Raw genomic sequence first — 25,872 nt, 5'->3', positions numbered from 1 at the left:
ATGAGATATTCATTGCATTTGTGTTTTTATACAAATTATACAGTAAGTGGATCCATTTAAAGTCAACATAAACAGCACTTGCAGCCTATTTGACCTCTGTAATGAATGTATTTCAGAGTGAAACAGGATGACTTCAAGGCTAGTTTGCTAAAACAATGCCTAAATAGCTACTTGGCTGTTGGTTGACATATTGCTTGCCTATAGGTAAATCGGAGCAAGTTATTGGAGCAAAAATATAAAAAAAATGTCTCCCTTGGGAGAATGTGCACCAGTGAATCGTGCACAATAAGACCAGGATCGTGTATTAAGAGAGTAAATAATGCTATGAACGTGATAAATCGTGAAAGGAACTGTAAACTCTATTTCCTCCTTACATGCTTGGGTTTACTGTAACTTTCCATTTATATCGTCATACTCTTGCTTGTCATAGTCAAAGCCAAGCTGAAATTGCCAATGCTTTTATGATTTGATATGCCTTTCAAATTCAAATGAAAAGCTGTCATAATAACATTTCTGTAACTTCCTCCTCTGATGTCTCACCTGTTTTTTTCCATCTCTCCTCGTAAACTCTTCACATCACTCTTGCTTTTATCAGTCAACTTGAAAGATAGTCAAAAGGTCACATGTTGATGCGCGCATTGGCAAGTTGTTGACCACGTCGAACCAGAAGCAAAGAAAAGCAGTTGACCCTAGAAGATGTCTGCTGTTGGTTTTCTCTACGGATCCTTCCTTTCGCTCTGAGTGTGAACATTTGAACTTTACTCTCCTGAGTGCATTGCGGGTTGCCCTTGAGTTGAATTTCCTCTTGTGCATGTTGCTCTGGTCTTCTTTATCATGATTGCTTATGCTGAGGGTTAGTGGTTTTTCAAAATCGTTAACCATTAGTATTAAACCTGAACTATTTATTGATGATACCTTAAATTATACAGCTTGCTGCATTATGACTTTTTGAAGCAATTGGACCTGATGAATGATAAAATGGTCAAAAAATATCACAGCCATGTATTGCAACCAGAATATCAGAGACACTTGGTGGTGATTAGCTCTTTTGACTTGGGGCTTTTAGCAACAATCCAGAACACCCTATCGGCAATTTTAAAGTTTTCTGGTAAAACTTAAATTCTTAAAATGTTTTGAAAAATCTGAAATGACTGGAGAATCAAAATATCAAGACACTTTAAGGCTTGTAAGTTGATTTATCTTAAATCATTGGCAAATTTCTTTCATGTTTTAAGCATAAACATTAATGCTTAAAACAAAGACATTTGTCTTTTGAACAAATGTTTTAGAAATCAGTTGTGTTTTCCAGAAGCCCCCATTTAGCGATGAGACGAAAAATGGCTAAATATGTTAAGACTTGTTTCCAGAGAATATTTGTTGAATTAAGCTTATATTTCTAACATCATTGGCAATTTTTTAAAGCATAAACATCACTTAATTTTGTTAGAGTTATGCTTAAAACAAGACATTTCCATTTTCTTCTGAACAATTTTTTTTAATAAATCATTATTATTTTTTTTTAATTCCAAATGAGTAGACAGTTGAGAATAAGACTAGAAAAAAATTACTAGAAAACATCAATATTTATAAATATTTATATAAATGATAAATCAATTCCCTTTTCCAAAAGTTCCTTTTTAAGTAAACTGTTCACTGAAACACATCTGTTTTCTTCCCACATCCCTGCACTGAGTGATATCACACGTTTGTCTGATAAAATCTGTATCTCTCTCTGTCTTGTCTGTTCAGGAACGGATGTCGAAGTCTTTGAAATAAGAGGAAAGAGCACAGAGGAAAGACTGCATTGAGGATCGGAGACAGAGTGAGAGAGTGATAGGAAGGAAGACAAGCGGAGAGTGCTTTTGGAATAGGAAGGAATCCCAAACCGAAATAATGGGAAGGAAAAAGATTCAGATTGCGCGGATAATGGACGAACGCAACAGACAGGTAAAAGAGATTTTATCTAGAAGGAAAAAATGCAGTCGTGGCCATCATTTCACAGAAATGCAATCATACAGCGGTAATCATTTAAACAAGAGTCTTTAGCACTCACACTCACACGCAGATACAGTAGCATGCATCACAGCGTCACAAGACACTCACAAGCCGGATTCTCAGTTTAAACTGGCTGCTTTTAGTTTTGCCCATGTATGTTGTGTGTTTGTAGGTGTATTTGAAATATGACTATACTAAATGCACATAATAGCAGTTTTTAATACTTCTGTACATTTGAATTGCGTAATTTCAAACGGAATTGCATTTAAATCAAAATGTTTTTGAACAGGTTTCCTGAAAACTTCCCCCATTTGCTATTTATTGTTTGAACAAACAGATAGTCCCGCCCCCAATCTCACGCTATTGGTTGAGCCAATTTAGCTGAATCAGGCTGGTCATGATGCTCAAACAAACAGAGCAATGTTTTGATAGCAGTACAGATCCACAGTTTTTTCAAATTGTGAGAAAATCTACATATGAATGGTTGTCTCTGCATATAGTCTTGTTTTGTGGCTTTTATGTCCATGTCTATTTGCTTTGAAGCCATGATTATGTTAGCGTACTAACTAAAAGTTGTTAAAATTTGCTTTCAAATTCAGTCTTTTCCAGAAAATGTGCCCCTTCCCCTATTCCCCTATTATTGCAGCCTATTGGGAAGAGCAGTTCCATATGTCCCACCCAAACTTCCTGTTTCAGCAGCTAATACGTCAACACAAGACAAAAGCTCACATTTTCATGGGGTCTTTAAACAGGGTTAGGAAAGTATTTTTGACATTGAAAAAATTACTAACCAACAGCTCAACATAACTTTGAGAAAAAATAATTTTCTCAACAGTGTCAAAAAATGTTTTACCCATGTGTTGCATGTTTCTCTGGGTGTACGTGAAATACGATTATCCTAAATCATCATAATTGCTGTTTTTAATACTTTTAAAATTAGGATATAGATGCATTGTCCATGCATCAGCGGATTTGATCCAGAGAGTCTCAGTTGTAACGGAGCATAGGAAACCGTGTCTCCGCCAGCGGGTGTGTCAGTCACCACAACTAGCTGTTCCAAACTATTACTCACCCGGGCAATTAGACAGGCAGGATCCCTGACTTCTCAAACCACATCTGACAGCACTTATGAAACACATTAACCTCTCAACTTCCTGATCAAGCCAATGTTTCACTTTGCTGAGGTGTCTTTCTTTATTGGGGAGAGATCAGGGGTCGGTGACATCTTGGCCTTTTGCGTGACATTTGTATGTGTTATTTCATTCACCAACTTTGCATAAAATTAAAATTTTTCTTCTTCTGTTTAAGTCTTTTAAAAAGTTTTCTGGCAGATTTTTGTGAATGTCCTTACCACATAAAAATATAGATAAAGAAATTGGCCTGTGTTGTGCAGAAATGTTAGACAAAATTAAGCAGCTAAATGTGGGTAAGGGGCAAATGTGAAATCATGATTTTTTATCATGCTGAGAGCTGCAGGTCATACCAGTCCTGCTGCTCCTAAAAAAACAAATAAATATAGCTAATATATGCCATGTTTCCCTAAGAAATGCCTCTGATGTCTTCAAATGTTATATATTTTATATTTATTTGATTTATAAGATCCATTTTGATTATATATTAAATAAATTCTATCTCAGCTAATGTTGTAAATTATACAGGGTACTTGATGCATAAAATTTATTTTTGGAAAATGTTTAAAGTTCTGTAAAAAACGATGTAATTACTGGTGCTTCACATAATTGAGAAATCAACACAGTGATCTGAAGAACCAATATTTCCCAAATTTTTTATTTGCATTTTCCCAGCCTAGAAAAGTCATGGAAAAGCTAGATGCAGCACAGTGATTGAAAAAGAACGCAGGTGTCTCAAGATGCATTTTTAAAAATGTAAGTTTGTGTGAGATGCAGCACAATGGTCAAAGATGTCTGTGTAGTGTGTTTACATAGAAAAACTAAAGAAAACCAAAAGAAAAACAGCGCATATGCACGCAAAATCATATCCAGTGTGAACAGCCCCTAACTTGTCTGTGAGTGACTTGCTGTTTTGTCAGGTCCTGTTGGCTCCAGTTCGGGTAGCAGACCTCTAGTGGGAACCATTTATAATGTGACATCAAGAAAACACTTTGCTGAAAAGAACCATCGACGAACCTATTTGTGTCCTTGACTAAACAAGACTGTATGTATCTTTATCTATCTGACTGCATTTATCATTAGTAGAGTGCTCAGAAGAAAGTTGAAGTGTGCAGATTGCTGCTTTACGTAGTGTCCTTTGGTTCTGAACAATGCCTTAGTGTTGAAGTGGACAACTGCTGAGGGCACAAGTTAAATGATTGCCTGTCATTTACGTTAGCCCCACCTGTCTCCAACCGCCCGCAATGACCAGCATCGGTCCAGAAGCCAAGGCAAAGCCATTGTGGAGGGGAAACCATTGAACCCTTCCTGTTTTCACAGGAAATGCAGTCAAATGTGCTTCCTGGCTCCCAGTGCGGTGGCATGATTACCCCCCCCCACACCTCCCACCCTTTCCTGTGTCGTGTTGGTGAAGCACTCCGTTGATATGCTGTTTGTTAGATGTCTTAAAGGGAAAGTTCACCTCAAAAATTGAAATACTGTAATTTACTCGCAGATTTATTGAATAATGATTTATATTTTGATCTGTTTCTCACACAAAGCTATCGTACGGCTTCAAAAGACTTTGAAGACGATGTGGACTATTTTTTATGGTGCTTTTAATATGCTTTTTGGTGCTTGACTGCATGATTTCATTGCATGGAAAAGAGCAGCGTGAACATCCTGCTAAATTTCTCGTTTATAGTTCCGCGGAAGACAGCAATACGTGTTTGGAACAACATGAGGATGAGTAATTTGTGGCAACTTACTGCAAAATTGTGAAATAACTTCACATCCTTTTTAGCACGCTTGTCTAAAGTTAGCTGTAGCTTCTTAGATACCTCACAGAAAAACTCAGAATCAGAAAGCATGTAGAAAAACTTGTCTGTATGACTCAGACATGGATGGTAAATGCCAGGGTGAAGAAAGCGTCATGTGTGGCGCTGAATGCATGTAGCGTTTGAAAGGTGCTTTCTTCATGTGTATGTATGTGTGTGTGTAGGCGTGTTTCAGTGAGCATGTGTAAGACATCTGTCGTTCCCAGTTCATGTGTGTGTGTGAACATAATCTAAATCATGTGGAGGTGAGAGCATCGGCGTGCAGAGCAGAAGGAGTGAGAAGATCGCCCTGCTGGAGTTTGTTTGTGACAGAGCGCATGATGTCCGAGCTCACGCACAGGGATCATGAACTCACAAACACAAGACTTACACTATGGAATACTGTCTTCAGACACACGTGTTCTGCACATTGACATGCTTTTACAAAGAATGCACTCCTGAAGGAAATACAAAAATATTATATATCACATTTGTTTGTCCTAGAAAGGAGATTTGCCAAGATATCATAGTCTGCAGTCTTTTCCATTTAGGTTTTTGAATGGAATCATCCAGTGTTTGAATATTTATATAAGCAGACGATTAAGATTGTTTAGTGTTTTATACCAACCAAACGGCTATTCTTCTCTGAATTTCATTGCCATCACATCACAGATGTAGACTTTGTTCTGTTGGGGTTTAAATGGTGTCTTTGTGAAATTGTCCTTTCCAAATTGAATGTGCTCTCTGCTGCTGGCGTGCCTACAGTAGGTGATGCTGGGTCATCATTAGCTAAAGCCATCCTATGAACCCTGCCACCCAGGGGCTGTCAATTTCAGTAGCGTGCTGGGCAGAATTTCACCTTGAACTCCCCAGTCTAAATTTAGTATGGCACGCCAAGCACTGATAGCTCCCTAACCAGAGAACCCTGTCAAACTATTTTGTTTTGGACAGACGGTATCATGTACACTGTGTTTGCTAAGTTTCCTTTTGATGAGGCTGTTTGTTCAAGCCATGCTAATGAAAATAATTTAAAATGAATTTAGAACACAACTGAAGTGATTCACGTGACATCTGTTAGTATTTCAGTGTATCAGTCTACAACCACAAAAAAATTGCTGTGTTAAAACTATGGCTTAGATGTTAGCGTAGCAGTTAGCACATTAAGGCTACTCTGACACATGAGTGTTTACATGCACACCAATACACACCAAAAATTAGCTGATTCACATATCTGACAATGGAAGAAAACAATGTTTACATGAGACTTCAAATCATCTGATTAGTCTCTGCTTTTGACAACACTTACGCACATTGCCAGTAAGAACGGCAGTAAATGTGTTTACTTGCAATGTGAAATCGGGGTAATGAGCAAAAATCTTTCTGTGTTGACCAGTTTATGCTTTTTTGACATTTTATAATTTGCAGGATATTAATTATAGATATCTACTAAATACTATACCATTTTTACTTATTAAAATGTAAATTTTTTGATATCAGCAATAGAATTACTAATGAAATGCTAAATTGTATTCATTGTGTCATTAATTAGGTTGGCAGTAAAAAAATAGGATCTCGGTCATTTTGCAGTTTCGCTAGTTGTAATTCAATTGTTGATATCAATAATGGACATTTGCACTAGTAACATTGTAATTATTGATATAAAGAAATATAGTTTTTGCTAGTAATTAGTAAATTGCTGATGTGTAATTGCAATTACAGATATCAAGAATCACAGTTTTAATTAGTTGAAATACCAATTTTGATATCAAGAATGTGTGTTTCTGCAAATGTTATTCCTAATATCAACAATTAGCACTTTCACTAGTAGTTATTCCAATTCACATATCAAGCATTTGCATTTTAACTAGTGAAAATTTAGTTTTATATATCTATAATTTATATCCTGTGAATGAATAAATGTCAAGTGCACTTGCCATCATTTTTAATAGGAGTGAATAACAAATAGTTATAAAATTCAGTACTAGATATAAAAAATGACGGCTTTTACTAATTCCATTTTTATAACAAAACTAGATATTTCTGTGAGTAATGACAGTAATGTGAGAAAATTTACATTTTCACTAATACAAACTGAATTACTGAAATTAAACATTTCCCTAGTATTTTCCCTAGCAGTAATTCCATTGCTGATGTCAAGAATTAACATTTGAAACTCAATTATAGATGTCTATAATTGATATCCAGTACATGGTTAAATGTCCAAAAGTCTTGCAATAGTCAGCTTATTAAGCACAATCGGTGTAAGATGGTGCCATTGAGCTCAAGTGGGTGATGTGTTTTTGAATCATCTTGCCAATTTTTGATCACCCCCTCTTCTCTCCATCTTTCATTCTCATCTCTTCAATGTTGTATCAATTAAAGTGGAAAAAATGCTTAATAGTTTGACAAAAATGGAATCTACTGTATTGCTAATACATTTTCGGTCACCATGTGTCAAACCTGACCTGCTGCACTCTAATTGTAAAGGCCTCAGAGAAGTAACCTGGGGTGACGTGCCTTACTAGAGGATAAAAAGTCCAAAACATGCTGGTCTTGTCAGATGGGTTGCCAACAAATCTACAACCTAGGGCCTAAGCCCTAAGAACATATCAGTAATTTACCAAATCAGTATTACATCTTGTCTATGCCATTCAATGACAGGTAATTCATCAAATCCAAATCGAAGTAAACCCTTTGTTGTTCTTTTTTCCACAGGTTACGTTTACAAAGAGGAAGTTTGGACTAATGAAGAAGGCCTACGAGCTGAGCGTTCTATGTGACTGTGAGATTGCCCTCATCATCTTCAACAGCACGAACAAACTTTTCCAGTATGCCAGCACCGACATGGACAAAGTTCTGCTCAAATATACAGAATACAACGAGCCCCACGAGAGTCGGACGAATTCGGACATTGTGGAGGTGAGAGTTCCTTTTCCAACTGTTTTGGGATGACTCTCTTTGCCAGAGATCTGGATTAATGTAGGGGTTTTTAAAATGTGAGAACATCTAATCAAATGCATCCCGCTCAGATCAAGAAAGTTTGACCTGTTTTGCCTGTGTTTCACAGTGATTTGTTTGGGAGCCTGTTGTAATAGTCCTTGCAACAGACGTTTGGCACGTGGCATTGTGGTCTTTAAAAACAGCTCAAGGCAAGCTAAAGGACAGGGATGGAGGCTTACTGTAAATCGTCAGAACGTTGTTACGCAATAAGCATAAGAGGACAAAGCAGGTGCCGTTGTCTAAACCAGGTGGTGTGCACAAGATACTTAAAATCTTGCTAGCGCATCGCTGCCACCTTTTGTAACACGATAATTCTTGAAAAGGGTCACAGGGCAAGTGTAAGGCTTCTTGATTTTTCTGTCAAATTTAAGACCAGCTTCCTTAGCTGAAATCGCCACCAAAGCAACAGGCTCTCACAGGGATGAGAGAACTGGAAGGTTCCCACCACATGCATGAAGGGCCATGCCGCTCCCGATGGGAACTGTGAGAAAAAATATTTCCCCTGGAAAATCCCTTTTCCAGTACAGGCACCAAGAGACGTCGATTGTCTTGCGTAGAGGCCTGGTGGTGCCACACAAACTAACTCTCTTCAGTTACCGATGAAGACAAACATGCAATAAAGATGAGGAATAACTGTATAGAGGTTGCTGAAAAGGGGCGTTTATGAGTACTTAATTGTGCTGAAAGATCTCTTTATCTTTGTGCACTGAAGCATGAACTGGTTTTGCAACTCACTTCACTTGCACATTCAGAAACAAGCTGCAAATTTTAACTCTATTATTGAAATTTTACTATTCAGTCTTAGCAACAGTTGAATTGCAATGTTGACGTATTGCGAGCATGACATTGAGGTCACTGAGGCACTGAGATTTAAAGTTATATCAAAGGTGCACTAAGTAAAATCCCTGTTTATGTTGCCTTGATATCTACAGAAGTTCGCAGTTAACGATGTCAACATAGTCTGATTGAATCAACGTTACTATAACTACATTTTGGCAAAGTGACTTTCACGTGCCGCTTTCTACGTTTTAACACTAGAGGCACTACAACAACTGTGCGTTTTATTCACTTTCACACAAATCACAACAGCTGATTATTTATTAACACTTATTATTTGCACTGTTACTCACACAATGCTATATTATGATATCAAAACACTTTTACTATAATGTAGCTTTATAAAAACAGCACATTTTAACTGTTGGATTACAGGCCCACCGACATTTACACACTTATCCAATGTGAATAGCTTCTGCGTAAGCCCACCTCATAAAGTGTTGGACTTCGGGTTCACAAACAAAAACATGCGGTCAGCTGCCCGTAAACAATCTATCTCTCACGCACCGCCATCCGCAGTCGGCTTTTATCCCTCTCGGAGGATTAATTAGCCTGATAAGGGACCGGGTGGGCAGAATCACAACCCGGCCCTGTCCTCCGCCTTGTCACATCCCTCCCTCATTCTCTCAGGCCGGGGAGCCCCCGGCATGATGTACACCCCCACATGACCTGCCTAAGACGAGGCTTAGGTGCCCCCCTTTCCCTGGGGGGCACCTAAGCCTCGTCTGCAGGCAGGTCATCCCCACCAAGCTCGTTAGCTGGAGTTTGAGCTCCACCCCCTCAGGTGTTCAGAATTTCCACGGGATCCCTCAACAGATTCATCAGCCAATCAGATTGATTTATTTGTACTTGGTGGGTGTGATCTTTAGTATGTCGCAGTTGAGACCTTCTAGCTGGACTTGAGTGATGCAATCACACTTTAAGTGAAGTCATTTGAAAGCGAAGAGTGCGAGATCTTGCTGACGAGTCTACTGTCATCACTGCTGGGATTGCCGTTGAGAAAGAGATCCTTATGGATTTAAAAACACGAGATGTTCTGCATGACCCTGTGATTGCTTAATTTAATAATCATGAAAGGAGGGCTTATTTTCACTTCAAGTAAATTGGTAAGTGCTTTTTTCATTGTTATAGCAACATCAGGAGTTTTCTAAGTGTAAAATTAGGCTGCTGGAGCATTCAGTGTTGGATCAAGTTTTGAAAAGAAGTGATGCGTTGCATTCAACTTGTAAAGTCAGGCTTTACAACTTCCTACTAGGAAAAGTGCAATGGATTGCATCTTGAAGTCAAACCCATGCTAAGCTAACAGGAGCATTGCAGTTCTGAATATTGGGGAATGGGATGCATTTATGGTTGGAGATATCAAGTAGGAATATCCTTCATCCAATTTGAATGGAACGCAGCATAACCGTGTACCCTGACGAAACCATATTTATTGCAAGCAAAATTTAAATTGCAAATATTATTAGATAGATTTTTCCAGGTATTCTAGATCTCCTTGGTAGATTCATATGAAAAATTATGATTTTTTAATGTCTATTCAGGAGACGTTCATTTCACAAACAGTCATGCTGCAGGTAAAATTAGGCTTGCTTGAGCATTAAATGTAATTTCAAGTTCTGGCTTTCGTGCGTGGACGTGTTTATAAAATGTCAATTGGTTTTATTAGTTAACTGCGACATAATGTATGATGCCCAAAGGCATAGGGCGTCTTATTCATTGTGAAACTGTGTTTTCTTAATGGCATGAATCACAATGAAGGCCTAGAATTTTAATGCACGGGCCGCCACTGTTAGGGACGTACATTTGACTCATTAACAGCTCCATCTAAGATTCCCCTTAAAAACCTTGTCTGATTATGACACCATTTAACTCACTTTTGGCAACCCCCGCTAGATATTTCACTAGCAAACTGCAGCCAAACGTGTAATGAAGCACGTAATTTCGATTTGCAAAAATGTTACCACGATCACTTAATGTTCATGAAACCAGGCTCACCGATGTCACTGTGAAAATGTGCTATTCGCAGTCAGCCATGATTAATTTATTCAACAAGTGAAACCATCCAACGACAGTGGATTGTTGAGATAAAAGCGAGTAATATTCAGCTGATCATGTGATCTCAACATGGCGGTGCTCATGAATGTGTGTCCAGCACCATATAGAATAAAGCAGCTTTTTCTTAAAGATTTATATGACTAGAGTTTTTTCGTGTGAGTGTATAACATTTTAAACATATGTGTCAAAAATAGTATTCTTTGCTTAGCTCCGTCCCCCTTGGTTACTGTTGCTCACTCTGGCAAGATTTGCGGATCTTCCCATATGAATGAATGGAAGATTGAATGGAAGAACAGCGCGGTTTTATCCAAAATATTCTCATAAACTGAATCAGAATCAGAATCAGAAAAAGCTTTATTGCCAAGTACGCTTTTTACACATACAAGGAATTTGTTGTGGTGTTGTAGGTGCGTTCACACAGTCTCTAACTATATGAACAAGAATAAAAATAAAGCAATATAAATATAAATGGATATTATTCTTACGTTTTTTGTTAAATACACCGTAATGTGTTTAAAAAAACTGTGGAGACTATGAATCAGAATTGAGGCAAATGATGATTACAGTGACTTGAAAATAAAAAAGCATTTACACACCTTATAATTAGGGCTGTCAATGGATACAGTTTTTTTATAAAAAATAATAAAAATGTATAATCGTGATTAATCGCATTTAATTGCATATACAAATATTTGCTGAGAAAACCCCTCATATAACAATAATTCAAAATATAATGATGAAATAATTATACATAGTTATCTTTAAATATATAAAAATTATATCATTCAGATAATTAAAATGCATTACATTCTTATGGCAGAAGAGTTCATCATTGATAAGACAATACAAAAATCGGCTTTAGAACACAATGTATTGATTACTACCATATTATTGATCATAAGTCAATCATTGGCACACAGTTCACAGCAATCCATTTCACAAGTGAATTTGTCAATCAGTTGGAGATTTATTATGAGGGCTTGTTTAAGGACCCTTCAATCTACACCTGCATCAGACATGCTTGTGAAGTGTCTCGGGTGTGTTGCGTCATAAACAGAAAATGTTTAGGTCACTATGTCAAGTTAAATATAGTAGAACACATCTTGAGATCCTTTAGTTCAAATTTGCGCTCTATAAAATGTTTTGAACACAAGAACGTAGCGAATGTCTGTTTTGTGCTGTCTGGTTGTTTTCTTCACTGTATAAACTGTGCGTTGCCACACAGCTGAAATTTAACTTACTGGAGTAAACAGGTGGTACTGCAAGCTTGCATTTACAATCCGGGGGCATTGCGATTAATTGCGTTAATTTTTTTAACACGTTATTTTTAATAAAATTAATCGCACTGAATTAACGCGTTAAATTGACAGCCCTACTTATAACATTAGCAGAAGTGAACAGAACTGCTCATAACTCGTCTACAACACACTTAATATGGTGCTGTGAAATCCATTTACGAGTGCCTTTACAATGACCTGAATCAATACAGTAATGAATCATTGTTAAGTTATTATATATAATTAACCTCAGTGCAATTTTAGGTGGCCTTGATGATTTTATACCTGTTCCTTATTTTAATCCAAAGTATGCTCCTCTCACTTATCTATTCAAAGATTAAAAAAGGGGAAAAATTACAGTGTGTATCCTCTCTTTGGGAACCTCGTGTCACTATTATAATTGGCCGAGTGTTTTGTTTAGTTTGTTTCTTCAAATTTTGGGATAAAATTCCGCTCAAAATTAGCCAAACACACATGACTCCCATAAACACTCAATGGCGGAAAGTAACAGTTGCCTTAGGATTGGTCAGTAACACTTTTAATGTGAAGGGTCAATTAGCACCTTTAAAATGATGTTTAATTAAAAAACATGAAGAAATCAATATTACAGTGTAAATTGTAATAGGTGTCACTGCTTTGGGGAAAACAGCATGGCTTGCCTCATGAGTGGAGAAACATTGCGTCTTCACAAGGCAAATCTCATGGACACCCTGCCAAGCCAGTAAGGAGCTGGGATAATCCCATTTCCTTGATTAGTGTAATCTGAAAATGCTCCTTTTAATCCTAAAACTTACAGCGTGCCCTATAACCAAATGTCTTCTGCCAAACACACGTACTTCTCAGACCCCACACCTTTTGATTTCCCTTCAGCTACCGAGAGACATTGGTGCGAGGAAGGAAAATGTTAATTATTTCCAAAGGTCACTGTTAAGGACTACATCCCCAGCTAATGAGATTGAGCAAAGCTCTGAGCACACGGTGGTTGACCTCTAGTGTTTGGTGTTGTGCTGGAAGGTATTGGTGGTGACAACTTTTCCCCCTCAGATTTCATTTACAAAAAAAAAACCCCTCTGAGAAAACATGCCTCCAGCATTTGGCACATTGATATTATTTCAAATGTATAACGAAGAAAACATCGGCAACCTACTTTATAAACTGGCTCCGTTTCAGGTACATTTGCCTCAAACGTTTTTTGGCTCTCCTAATTTAGATAATTTGTTTTCATGTAGATGCATGCCGGTGCATTCTTAAAGGGATAGTTCACCCGAAAATGAAAATTCGATCATCATTTATTCAACCTCATGTTGCTGATGTTGTTTTGTTTTCAGCTCACTTTCAGTTCTTGGTACTGAAAGATTAGTTGTAAAGTAATTGTTCCACATTCCAGTGTGCTGATAGTTACATCTTTGGGTAAATATATGTTTAGAAATATTTCATTTCTCCTGCATATTTGTTAGAAAGAGTGTTGGTTGCATGCACACATGATGGCAAGAACTCTCGATCTTCCATTTGGCGCTGAACCTTGATGACGATTGACGGATTAAAATCGCTAATCAGATTTGCTGGGTTTACTATATGCTGTGCTGTGTTAACACCATCCTATGGCAGTCACAACATCAGGATTATGCCAGGAACCAGAGCTTGTTGCCATTACAGAGAATGTCTGTTCTGATCAATGATTTGATCAAATAAGGCTTATATTTATGTATTTAACATTAAGTTGAATCATCAGAAATGTTTCGTAGGATATATGTAACTGATAGCGTACAGTCAGTCGGTCATTGGCCCACAGCAGGTGCCTTGTATCACCCTGAAGGGGTTTATTTTGTGATCACGAACAGTTGACTGTATCGCTACCATTATCGCTCTTATTTTGTGGCTTCTTAGCAAATAAATAAATAAATGGACATTAAATATTAATTTGAGTTGAATTGGTTTATAACACAAGAAGAAAGATCATGGAATTATGTGAGAGGAATAAAACAAGCACAAGAAAGTCGTATTTAAATTGTATCACCCTTACGGGTTTTTATTTTGCTATAATGGCCTGTTGACTGTATGTTATCATACTTATTACGAGACTGCTTACCAAATATATAAATACAGAAAATGGACATGAAATATTGATTTGAGTTGAAATGCTTGTGACAAAAGAAGAAACAGCACAGAGAAACTAAGCTAGCACAATAAAGTCGTATTTAATCAACTATTTTATTATGTATTTTGTGTAAAGTTGAATCGTCAGAAAGGTTTCATCGGAGATATATAAGGGATTATGTCCCATCATCTGATCATTATCACAAAAAAAAGGTCTTGTATCACCCTGAACTGGTTTATTTAGTGAAAATGACAGCTTGACTGTGCATTATTACACTTATTACATGGCTACTTGCTAAATAAATACATAAATGGCAATATCATACAGTAGAGTCAGCCGGTCATTAGCGCAAAGTTGGCATGCTTGTATCACCCCAAAGGTGTTTGTTTTGTGATAACAGCCGGTTGACTTTACTTTAGCATGCTTATTTTGCAGCTACATATCAAAGAAGCAGAGTGGTGGTGGCGTAGTGGGCTAATCACATAACTGGTAAGCAGAAGGTTGCTGGTTTGATCCCCATAGCCACCACCATTGTGTCCTTGAGCAAGGCACTTAACTCCAGGTTGCTCCGGGGGGATTGTCCCTGTAATAAGTGCACTGTAAGTCGCTTAAAAGCGTCTGCCAAATGCATAAATGTAAATGTAAAGTTGGGCTTATAATCATTTAGTGTAAACTCGGCATTACCAATTATTTTATAATGTAAGAAGAAAGGGCAGGGAGTGAAATGAGTGAAACACACTCAGCACTGCTAACAGTTGTTATTTATATATTTATTTTGTTAAATAAAATATTTGACTGCATAATGCTGTCACTGACCAATCAGAATCAAGAATTCCAGAGAGATGTGTAATAAAGTTGTATAGTTACCTCGATTAAAATAATATCATAAAATAAACGAAAATGACCAATGCAGATTTGATAGTGTAGAATGCTGTGAAAAGTACTGTAAAACAGTACACGTGCTTAAAAGGAATCTGTGACGTATGCAGTTCATCTCAGCTAGAATTTGACCAAATAGAGATGTCTTTGTATTGCACTCTTTCACCCTCCTTCACAAAGGGGTTAACGCGAGTTTAGTGCTTCACTTAGTAACAAAGTGTTTTATTTTGCACTCTTGGCCCGGGACTTGCGGTTATTTATAAGATGGAGGACTTTCGCATTCTTTACCCCGCTGGCCCTTTTCCGTTCTCTGTCCCGGGCAGAGAGTGGCTGAGGTTCTCATAGAGTCTCAAATAAGAAGCAGACGCCCAAGTTGTGTGCCAGACACCCCTCCCCACTCCAACCCTTTGTTTTCAATGTGGTCCCTCCCCAATAAATGCTTCAAAACTGGTAGTTTTCTAAAAATAGAAAGCAGCACAGCTAAAAATAGCTCTGGCCCGGCAGTCATGCCAAGAAAAATGGAGAAAAATAAGCGTGGAGAACCGGAGAGAGGACACCCTTCTTCTTTCCACCCCCTTGTTGATTTTCCTTCTGAGAAAAACTGCACGTTGATCAAGACCTCGGGGCCACCACAGACAGCTGTACTTTATTAGAGCTTAAATCAGACTTGTTAGGGTGGCATTTTCACACTTTCTGGAGAGGAAATGAAGAGCTCTTTGATTACGTGACAATTCGTCGCACGCTTCTCTGCAATTCCCAGGCTGTTTCTGTTGGCTCATATCGGCCATCTGTTCAGCTATGTAAACTTGAAAACACGGCGTGAAATTTAAGCGTGCACTGACTTCAGCCCACATTTGGGTTATTGTTGTGATCTGCTCATGCTGAAAGTTTAAAATGCAGTATTTACCACCCTGTTTTCTTTATCCTCGGTTGAACGATATCACAGGGCGGTTTTACATTCCACTAATATTCTGAACCTTGTTTGTGTGAGTCAGGTTTTCCAAGACCCCAAACTGTGCCAACATAGCACAGAGTAGTTCAGTTTTCCCAAAATGTTCTCCTCTCTTAGAAGAATGGCCGCCTGGCTAATTGTTAGCGTGTTAACCAGAACAATAAAGTTTATCAAGGTGCTGTGGCCTCTTTTTGGATACGCTGCCCTTAATTCAAAAGACAAAGTCTGTTAATTGACATTCAGGGTGAAAGAATGAGAAAGTGTAAGAGTGAAAGGAGGACCACTTTATTAGTGGTGCTTTATAAGGCAAATATACTACTACTATTTCTAATACTTACTGTTTGGGATTTCAACAAACCCCTAAACCCACGTATTAAATTTGCAATGTAATTCATCCAGTACCATTTGTGCTACTGACATGAATATTACCCAAGCATTACCTATGGACCAGAATATCATATAGGCTTGGGGGTGAGCTCTTTTAGAAACACCCTAACAACCATCCAGAACACCATAGCAACTGCACAGCCACAAGCTAATGGCGCGTTCATGTTGAAATGATCGTAAAATGAGTTTATTCGGATGCTGACATATACACCGAATGTAGTGGTACATATTAAATGTGCATTATGTAATGGAATATAGGGGAGTAAATGTCTATTATGTAATTTGTGAAAGTAACACTACTTGAGTACTTTTTTAATTGATTCTTAATTACTCTTACTAAAGTAATTATTTATGTTAGTACTTTTACTTCACCTTGAGTAATTACTTTTTTAAGTAATTGTACTTTTACTTGAGTACAGTTTTTGGATACTCTACCCACCACTGATGAAATTTATGACCATCATGACCATGAGGTGGAAAGAATCAAAACGGCAGCAGCTTCAAAAATCATTAAAAGATATTTACATATATTTTGAAATAACATTTTATTTTTATATCACATGAAACATTTCACGAATAAAGCAGGGTTTCCCTACCGTGACACTTCTGGGGAAATTAGCACAAAATGAAAATGGAAGTTGAAGCCACTATGGCTCTTTAAAGAATGTAATAAATTACTTTAAAGTATTAATTTACCCAAAAATGAAAATTCTCTTATCATTTACTCACCCTCATGCCATCCCAGATGTGTATGATTCTCTTCTGCTGAACTCAAATGAAGATTTTTAAAATATTTTTCAGCTCTATAGGTCCATAACATGCAGGTGAATGGGTGCCAAAATTTGGATGCTCCAAAAAATCACATAAAGGCATCATAAAAGTAATCCATACAACTCCAGTAGTTAAAGCATATCTTCAGAATGGATATGATAGGTGAGGTTGAGAAACAGATCAATATTGAAGTCCTTTTTTGCCAGAAATTCTTCTTCCTGCCCAGTAGGGGGTAAAATGCATGAAGAATGGGAATCACCAAAAACACGAGAAGAATGTGAAAGTGAATCTGTTTCTCACCCACACCTATCACAGTGCTTCTGAAGATATTGATTTAACCATTGGAGTCGTATAGGTTTTCTTTTATGCTGCCTTATGTCATTTTTGGAGCTTCAAATTTTTGGCACCCATTCACCTGCATTGTATGGACCAAAAGAGTTGAGAAATTCTTCCAAAAATCTTCATTTGAGTTCAGCAGATGAAAGAAATTCATACACATCTGGGATGACATGAAGGTGAGTACATGATGAGAGAATTAAAATTTTTGAGTGAACTATTCCTTTAATACAATGTAATGATATTGATGTGATGCAATGATATTAATGATATTCTCTGAGCGAAATATGTATTCACATGGCTTCTTGAGGCAAAGTTTCATGACTTTTGATGCACATCTACAGTATATTAATATCTAAATTCTATATGAATGTATTTGTTAATTTTGTTTCCTTCATAGCATGTCTTTTTTTAAATACAAAATATTATATGCCTCAACGAGCTAATATATGTTCTATGAGCATTTTGGTGTTTCCATCCACAATTTTTCATGCAATATCCCACAATTTGCATAAAAATAGATGGAAATAGTGCTTTTGTTGTTCTTAATCATTTTGCAACACATTGAGGTGAATTAATCAATTAATATAACTATTATATACTGTACAGTTATATTCAAAACTCCTTGGTCCTGCACCACCTGCACTTGCATCAGCTGCCCGCGCTGAGCCGGGCAGCTGATGTTCGGGCACGAGGCAATCGTATGGAGAAGAGAGTCGCCGTGTCCGCAATCGTTCACTCATTCACTATTTCCTATGTAGTGAATGGCAGTTGGTGCACTATATCTCAGCAGTAAATGAATGAAATGAGTGAATTCAGACGCTGACGTATACACCTAGTGTCGGAGCTCTGGGGCTGTCGCAGAAACAACGTCACATATGACATTTTTAAATACTTAGGCCTTCATTTTTATTCTTATAAAATAATGTATTAAAACAATAAATCTTCATTCTGTTTGTCATTTCTAATATATATTAATATAATCTAATATATATTACTTTAGAAAGATTTCTTAGCTCTGTAGGTCTAGTGAATGGGTGGCAACATTTGAAAGCTAAACAAAATCACATAAATCAGCATAAAAGTAATCCATAAGCCTCCAGTGGTTAAATCAGTATCTTCAGAAGAGATGAGAGAGGTGTGGATGAGAAACAGATCACTTTTACATTCTTTTTTTCTTGTGTTTTTGGTGATTCACATTCTTCTCTGCATATCACCCCCTGCTGTCTAGTAAAAAATGACAACTATTGATCTGTTTCTCACCCACACCTATCATATCACTTCTGAAGACATGGATTAAACCACTGGAGTCGTATGGATTACTTTTATGCTGCCTTTATGTGCTTTTTGGAGCATCAACATTTTTAAATGTTTCACTTTCAAAATATGGAGAGAAAAAAATCTAAATTCAGAAAGTAAATAGTGATTCAGGCAAACATTCTGTCTAATATCTCCTTGTGTTGCATGGAAGAAAGAAAGTCATACGGGTTTGGAACAATATGATGGTGAATGATGACAAAATTTCCATTAATAATAATAATAATAATAATAATAATAATAATTCTGTAGTACATATTAAATGTGCATTATGTAATGGAATATAGGTGAGTAAACGTCTATTATGTCATTTGTGAAAGTAACGATTTACTCACTACTTGAGTACTCTTTTAATTAGATACTTTCTTACTCTTAATCAAGTAATTATTAATGTTTGTATTTTTACTTGAGAACAGTTTTTGGCTAATCTACCCACCTCTGACAGTCCATAAACATTCAAATAAAATACACACTGCTTCAAAAGTATAGCCACAAGACGTAGACATTATGTTAATATGATTTTTAGCGTGATAAAATCACTTACTAACCTTATTTGTGTGAAGTTATGTCCACTATTTATTTCAACATTGTTGTCATGATGACGTAACCCTGAAATCCCAATATTGGATATACAGTCATTTTAAACAGATTCATTTAGTAGTTAGTGATTTCTCTGAAAAAAGACATACTTTTGGTTCTCATGTGAATATGTCTTGTTTTAAGGATGTTTACTGTAGATATTTTACTGGGAAAAATGTACTTTTTGAGCCAAACCAAATTTTGGGAACATTCTTCCTCGTGGCCGGATTGGATATCCACTGGCCCGGTTTGGTGAGAGTGTCGCGGAAGTGTTCCTTGCACACTCGTAATTATGTTTGTGGGTGTGTTTAATACCAAGCACACTGCGCTCAACTTGTGGCAGTGAAAGAGAGAGCCTTTGAGTCATTATTATAGAGTACTGCGAGCATCAAAGGAGGTAAATTACCAAGAAGTCCCCAGAGTGGCATTTTCCAAACGTTGCCCAGCTGTTGTGGTCGGAGCAGCTGGTGGACATAGGCCAGACAGTGCCACGCATTGCCCATGCGACCTGACGCAGGCCGGGGGCGTCCCTGCTGGCTTACCCATGCATCTGTCTTTAACTCTCTAATGGGAATCTGGCTCTTCTATGGTCGGAACCAATACGGCCTGTGTTTTTCCACTCAGATCCATGTGCTTGTGATAAACCAAGCTTGATTTACGGCACCAGCATTTAGGCGGCACAAATCAAGTCTTACTTGAGAGTTCACCCAAAAATACAGTTTCATCTGGTTCCGATAGCTGCCGCACTTCTTGGGGTCTGTCTGTGCATAGTGTCGCATTGCATTAATGGTAGCAACTGTGCCAGTTTGTGACTCACTATGTAAACCAACAACTTTCCACACAGGCAAACATGACACACACACACACACACACACACACGTACGTCTAAAGTGGTGGAATAAGTTCCATCCATCCATCCATCCATCTTCAACCGCTTATCCGAAGTCGGGTCGCGGGGGCAGCTGCTCCAGCAGGGGGCCCCAAACTTCCCTATCCCGAGCCACATTAACCAACTCTGACTGGGGGACCCCGAGGCGTTCCCAGGCCAGTGTGGAGATGTAATCTCTCCACCTAGTCCTTGGTCTTCCCAGAGGCCTCCTCCCAGCTGGACATGCCTGAAACACCTCCCTAGGGAGGCGGCCAGGGGGCATCCTTACCAGATGCCCAAACCACCTCAACTGACTCCTTTCAACGCAAAGGAGCAGCGGCTCTACTCCGAGCTTACCCTTCTGAGGAAGCCCATTTCGGCCGCTTGTACTCGCGACCTAGTTCTTTCGGTCATGACCCAGCCTTCATGACCATAGGTGAGGGTAGGAACAAAAATTGACCGGTAGATCGAGAGCTTTGCCTTTCGGCTCAGCTCTCTTTTGTGACTAACGGTGCGATAGAGCGAGTGCAATACCGCCCCCGCTGCCCCGATTCTCCGGCCAACCTCCCGCTCCATTGTCCCCTCACTCGTGAACAAGACCCCGAGGTACTTGAACTCCTTCACTTGGGGCAAAACCTCATTCCCTACCTGGAGTACGCACTCCATCGGTTTCCTGCTGAGAACCATGGCCTCAGATTTAGAGGTGCTAATCCTCATCCCAGCTGCTTCACACTCGACTGCCAAGCGATCCAGGTGGAATAAGTTCTTAGTCGAAAATCTTTCTCAACGGGTGAGACAATAAGGCGACTGAGCTATGCTACCCATATTAAATGTATAACTCTGTACTCTAATGTCAACAATTTTCGCATTTGTGTTAATTTTCATTTCTTATTGCTTCTTTTATTTTAAAGCATTTGAGAAAAGACAAAATTGAGACCTAAAAGAAGCATAACTGAAAGCTCCATTAAGTCTCATGAGTCATGAAAGAGCAACCTCTGAGCAATACACACTTTGTTTGTTTTTCAACTCGTTGTTTGTTTTTCAAAAATAGATAATTACTGTTAATGAGAACTCCATTAAGCCTCCTGAGCAATATTAGAGTAACCTCTGAACAACAGACTCTTCCTCAACGTCAACAATCATCTCATTTGTTTGAATTTTAGGAGAAAAATCTAAGACAGATTTAAATGAAGCATAATTGAAAACTTCATTAAGTCTCCTGAGCAACCAGTGTTGGGAAAGCTACTTTGAAACTGTAGTTTGACAAGCTACAAGCTACTCATTAAAGTAGTTAAGCTACAGTCAAGCTACTCCTTTGAAAAGGTAGTTAGCTACACTACAACTTACTATCAAAAAGTAGCTTGCTACATTGAAGCTACTTAATGAGGCAATATATCTTTTTAACAATGTTACTATCAGACCACTAATATTAATAATAATGGGCTGACGCACTTTGGGGCCGATCACTGGCCATCGGGAGAACCAAGCGGGCCGGTGGGTCCGCCGCAAATGTGCAGAATGAGCCGGGATAAGATGAAATGAGTCGTGGCGTTATGCAGAACGGACCACAAAACGGCGTCGCGATATGCAGAAAATGACAGCAAACACACGCCAGTTTTAGGCCAGTTGCCATGTAAAATCTCCCCAACACTGTGAGCAACCTACAAGCAGTATAATTTTCCATGTACTGAGGACTGACTCCCACTTCTCAAACGTTGCCCTTGTTTAAAGTGTCTCCTGACACGGTGGATCATAATGAGCTCAGTTTGAGGTGGATGGAGACCACCCATGTGGACTTCAGGGTTGAGTACAAGGTGATGTACTCAGTCACTCAGTCCATCAGCTGCCATCCAGAAAGACATCAGCCTGCAGGCTCAGCTGTCTCCACGCGTTACCACCTGCTACGGCACGTACAACATAATTTCTCAGCTGAAGGTTACTGGCTGGCGTTATATAGGACGCTGTGTCTACACACGGACAGACTGAGGCTGTCTTTGCCATTTGGGAGAGAGATTCAGCACTGGTTTAATTAGGAGCAAGCCTCCATAGAGTTAAAGGAGGTCCTGATGACTGTCTTTCCTTCTGTTCTCCTCTATGCTGCTGGAAATTCCATCTTGAGATGGTAACTGTGTTTTGAAACATGGTTTCTAGGTGGACCAAACAAATTAGCTGGTCCAAGTTGGCACTTGGCAGACCATCTTGGCTGAGCAACAAACCAGTTGTCATCCCAGCGTAAGAGGGCCAGTACTAGCAGGGCCGGTCAACCCATTAGGTGACATATCCGACCACCTAGGCTGGCATCGATTCAGGGGCGCCGATCTACCTATCTAATTTTAGCATGTGTCCAGTCTGTGTCAAACAACCGATTACGATATTTCCGATAACTTGTTGTGGCGCCCCCCCAAGGATCATGTAGTCCATGTACTTAATGCCTTACTACCATACTACTACTGTTTCTGTTACGTCTGTGTTTGGCAAAAACAGTGAGAGAAATATGGATAGTATGCCACTGTGAACATGGCCATAGACTCAAGAGTGCATGGCCTGTGAGCGATTTATGCTGCTGGTAAAGACATTTTCTAAATAATATTGCATTAAAATACTAAAAAAGTACTTAAAATACCCCCCATCATTTTTGTAATGTGGCTAATTCTAATACAGTGTTTGCCCCAGTGTTTGTTTATTGTGTTAGGCAGGTGGATAATATATAATGTTGATAATGTCAATTTTAATATCCAATGTAAAATATGGGTCCTGAAGCAAAAATGTTTGTGATCCATGGGCTTAAGAAAATCAATTGAGGTATTAGTGAGAACTCATTGGTGATTTTACTTCCTTATGGGTTCTGACCAGCTCTCCCTGCTGTAATTTGGCCTGTCTTTGGTGTGATAAACAGTTTAGGAATGCTCGACTGACCACACCTTGTTGGGCTGTAGCGGCCTATGCCGTCTGAATGTTTAGTCTGCTGATGTCAGACTTTGGCGATTAAGATGCTAAAAAGTTGCTAAATCACTGATGCAGACCAGACTGTGAGTTAGAGGTGTCAGCGATCCACAGAAGGTGCGATGGGGGGGTGGGTTGGTGTAGGGTTGGTGGGCCACTGCTGGGTGGCACTGGGGTAATAAATAGCCTTCTACGGCTATCCTTGGGGTTTGGGGCCGTGATTGGCTATCGCCCCGGTCCGTCCCACTCCTTTTGAGCCAGGAAGATTTGTTGGACAGGTGCAAAAGCCCTGACAAGTGGACATGTCTTGAATGAGTGGAATTGCTGTGGCCCAGTGATGTGGCAGTGTGCCGGTGAGCGAAGTGCTGAGACCCAGCAGAAAGATAAGCCAAGACAAATGCCTCTCTGTCACTTTAGGTTAGGGGTTTTTATGTGTGACCCACAAAAACATGGCCAAACTCCACTTTTCTTCTCTATGCTGCTGATGAAAAAAAAAAATAGAATTTCTTAGAAACATAATAGTGCACATCTCCTCAACAAACAAAACAATTTGAGGCATCATTCATGTTTGTAGCAAAAACAGTGCGGGACAAGAAGTTTAAAGTAATACTTAGGGGTTTGTTCATAACAGTTTTATTCCATTTAGGCGTATGTTTTCTCAAATTAGAGCATTAAAGGACTCGCTTCAAATTATTAATGCTGTTCTGGAGATTAAAAGAAGCATGGCAAGCTAATTTGTTTTTAAATATAGCCCTCTTGTGGTCAAACAGGAAATTGCTCCTCACCTGCATTTCCCACTTTCATCTGTGGAGACATTTCTCTATTTGCTGAAAATGATAAAAGTATGCTTTTTTTTCTCCATAGTATTTGTTGACTGTGTGTTGAAAATGTGTCTTTCTTTCAGACTCTAAGGAAAAAGGGTATAAACGGCTGTGACAGCCCTGATATTGATGCTGAAGATTCCGGCCACAGTCCAGAGTCTGAAGACAAGTATCGCAAAATCACCGAAGACATTGACCTGATGATAAGCAGGCAGAGATTGTGTGTAAGTGAAACCAAGTATCCATCCATCCATCCATCCATCCAGACAGACAGATAGATAGATAGATAGGATAATATTTGAGTGATTCTCACAAAACCTAAACCTGTCAAGAAAATGGCCTAGTCATTTTCCCAAATCAATACCTATATATATATATATATTATATTTTGCATAAAGATAATGAAGCCTACGTTAAGGACCATTCGATTTTTTTATATAGTGACATTATTTTCAGGAAAGTTATGCACATTAACCCCAATTCTCATAACCGCAACACATACAGGACTTTTACTTTTCTATTTCTAAACTATGATGCTCATTACTGTAACACAGTAAGAAAAAATACTACAGTAAAAAGGTGCTGTTGTACAATTATTTATTTTGTTGTAGCTGTTTATTTATTTTTTCACATTGTGGTAATGAGAATATCATAATTATCATCTTTTTTTTTGCATTGCAGTAACAATAATATTTTAATGGCTCTAAAAATAGGCTTCATTGTCTATACACAAAATAGAATTTCTTGTGTGTTTCTTTTGATTTTGAAACAAAATAGGATCAAGATATTTTCTTGACAGGTTTCATAAGAATCACCCATTTATTTACTTTTAATTTCCCAGTGTGAATTACTTGTAAAATTGTTAACCGAAATTAAACCATGTTTCTGATTCTAGCTGGTTTTACATGGTTTCGATCTGGTAGACCAGGGGTTTTCTTTCCAAGGACCTCAAATATGATGAACTCCTCATAAGGGACCCCTTCTTGAAATATAAAGGCAGCTATACAGTATACTGTATATTATTTATAACATGTGAGAAAAATTGTGTTAGCATGATTTTATAAAGCCAACTTGTTATTAACTGAAATGATTGCAGTTTTTTATTATTCTTATTATTTTACTGAAACCAAAATCAATATTATCTGGAAAATATTCAGTTTGTATTTAAATAATAAGATGACATTTCTGCACTGTAAGAATAATGTGAGATGCATTTTTCACAAAACAATATACAGATACTTTTGGTGGACCTTCTAGCACCCCCTTGTGACCCCCTCTGGGTCCCCTTTTCTGTTTGAAAACCCCTGTGGTAGACCACCTTGGACCAGCAACAAACCATCTACCATGATCTAAAAAACAGTTTGACCTCCTTGTGTATAAGCTTGTGTAATCTGTTTAGTTTTTTAAAAGGATTGCGAAAAAATCTTATGTTAAAAAATTTAACAATTTCCATTTTTGTTTTGTTTTATAGGCCATCCCCCCCTCCAATTATGACATGCCTGTCTCAATCCCTGCGAGTAACCCCAACAGTCTGATCTACAGCCACCCAGGAGCGTCGCTGGGCAACCACAACCTGCTGCCACTGGCCCACCCTTCTCTCCAGAGGAACAGCATGTCCCCTGGAGTGACCCACCGGCCCCCGAGTGCTGGCAACACAGGTACAGACCCCGCACCTGGCTCTCCGGTTTGTCAGGGAGTCCAGAATGGAGGGCATTTTGAAATAATGTTCATTTACACGCTTCACTGACATCATTAGAGAGCAGCTCCTCAGAGGACCACCTACAGTCTCAAAACACACCTCACATGCATTCAAACACCACATACAGATCAT

At 38.5% G+C, this 25,872-nt stretch overlaps 1 protein-coding gene across 2 annotated transcripts in view; it reads left to right on the top strand.

Moving 5' to 3' along the window:
- Nucleotides 1–25,872, top strand: part of mef2ca (myocyte enhancer factor 2ca) — a 64,497-nt gene that overhangs the window by 26,728 nt on the left and 11,897 nt on the right. For both annotated transcript variants that reach the window (XM_052115950.1, XM_052115951.1), the window contains 4 exons: nt 1,750–1,947; nt 7,637–7,840; nt 24,125–24,265; nt 25,513–25,699. In XM_052115950.1, the coding sequence (XP_051971910.1) occupies nt 1,894–1,947; nt 7,637–7,840; nt 24,125–24,265; nt 25,513–25,699 (586 nt within the window). In that variant the 5' untranslated portion in view covers nt 1,750–1,893. The remainder of the gene's footprint in view (nt 1–1,749; nt 1,948–7,636; nt 7,841–24,124; nt 24,266–25,512; nt 25,700–25,872) is intronic.

The sequence above is a fragment of the Xyrauchen texanus genome, chromosome 43, assembly GCF_025860055.1.
Source record: "Xyrauchen texanus isolate HMW12.3.18 chromosome 43, RBS_HiC_50CHRs, whole genome shotgun sequence".
In the NCBI taxonomy this organism is placed as follows: Eukaryota; Metazoa; Chordata; class Actinopteri; order Cypriniformes; family Catostomidae; genus Xyrauchen; species Xyrauchen texanus.
Note: the sequence above shows the minus strand (reverse complement) of the source record. Positions and strands in the feature narration are given on the sequence as shown.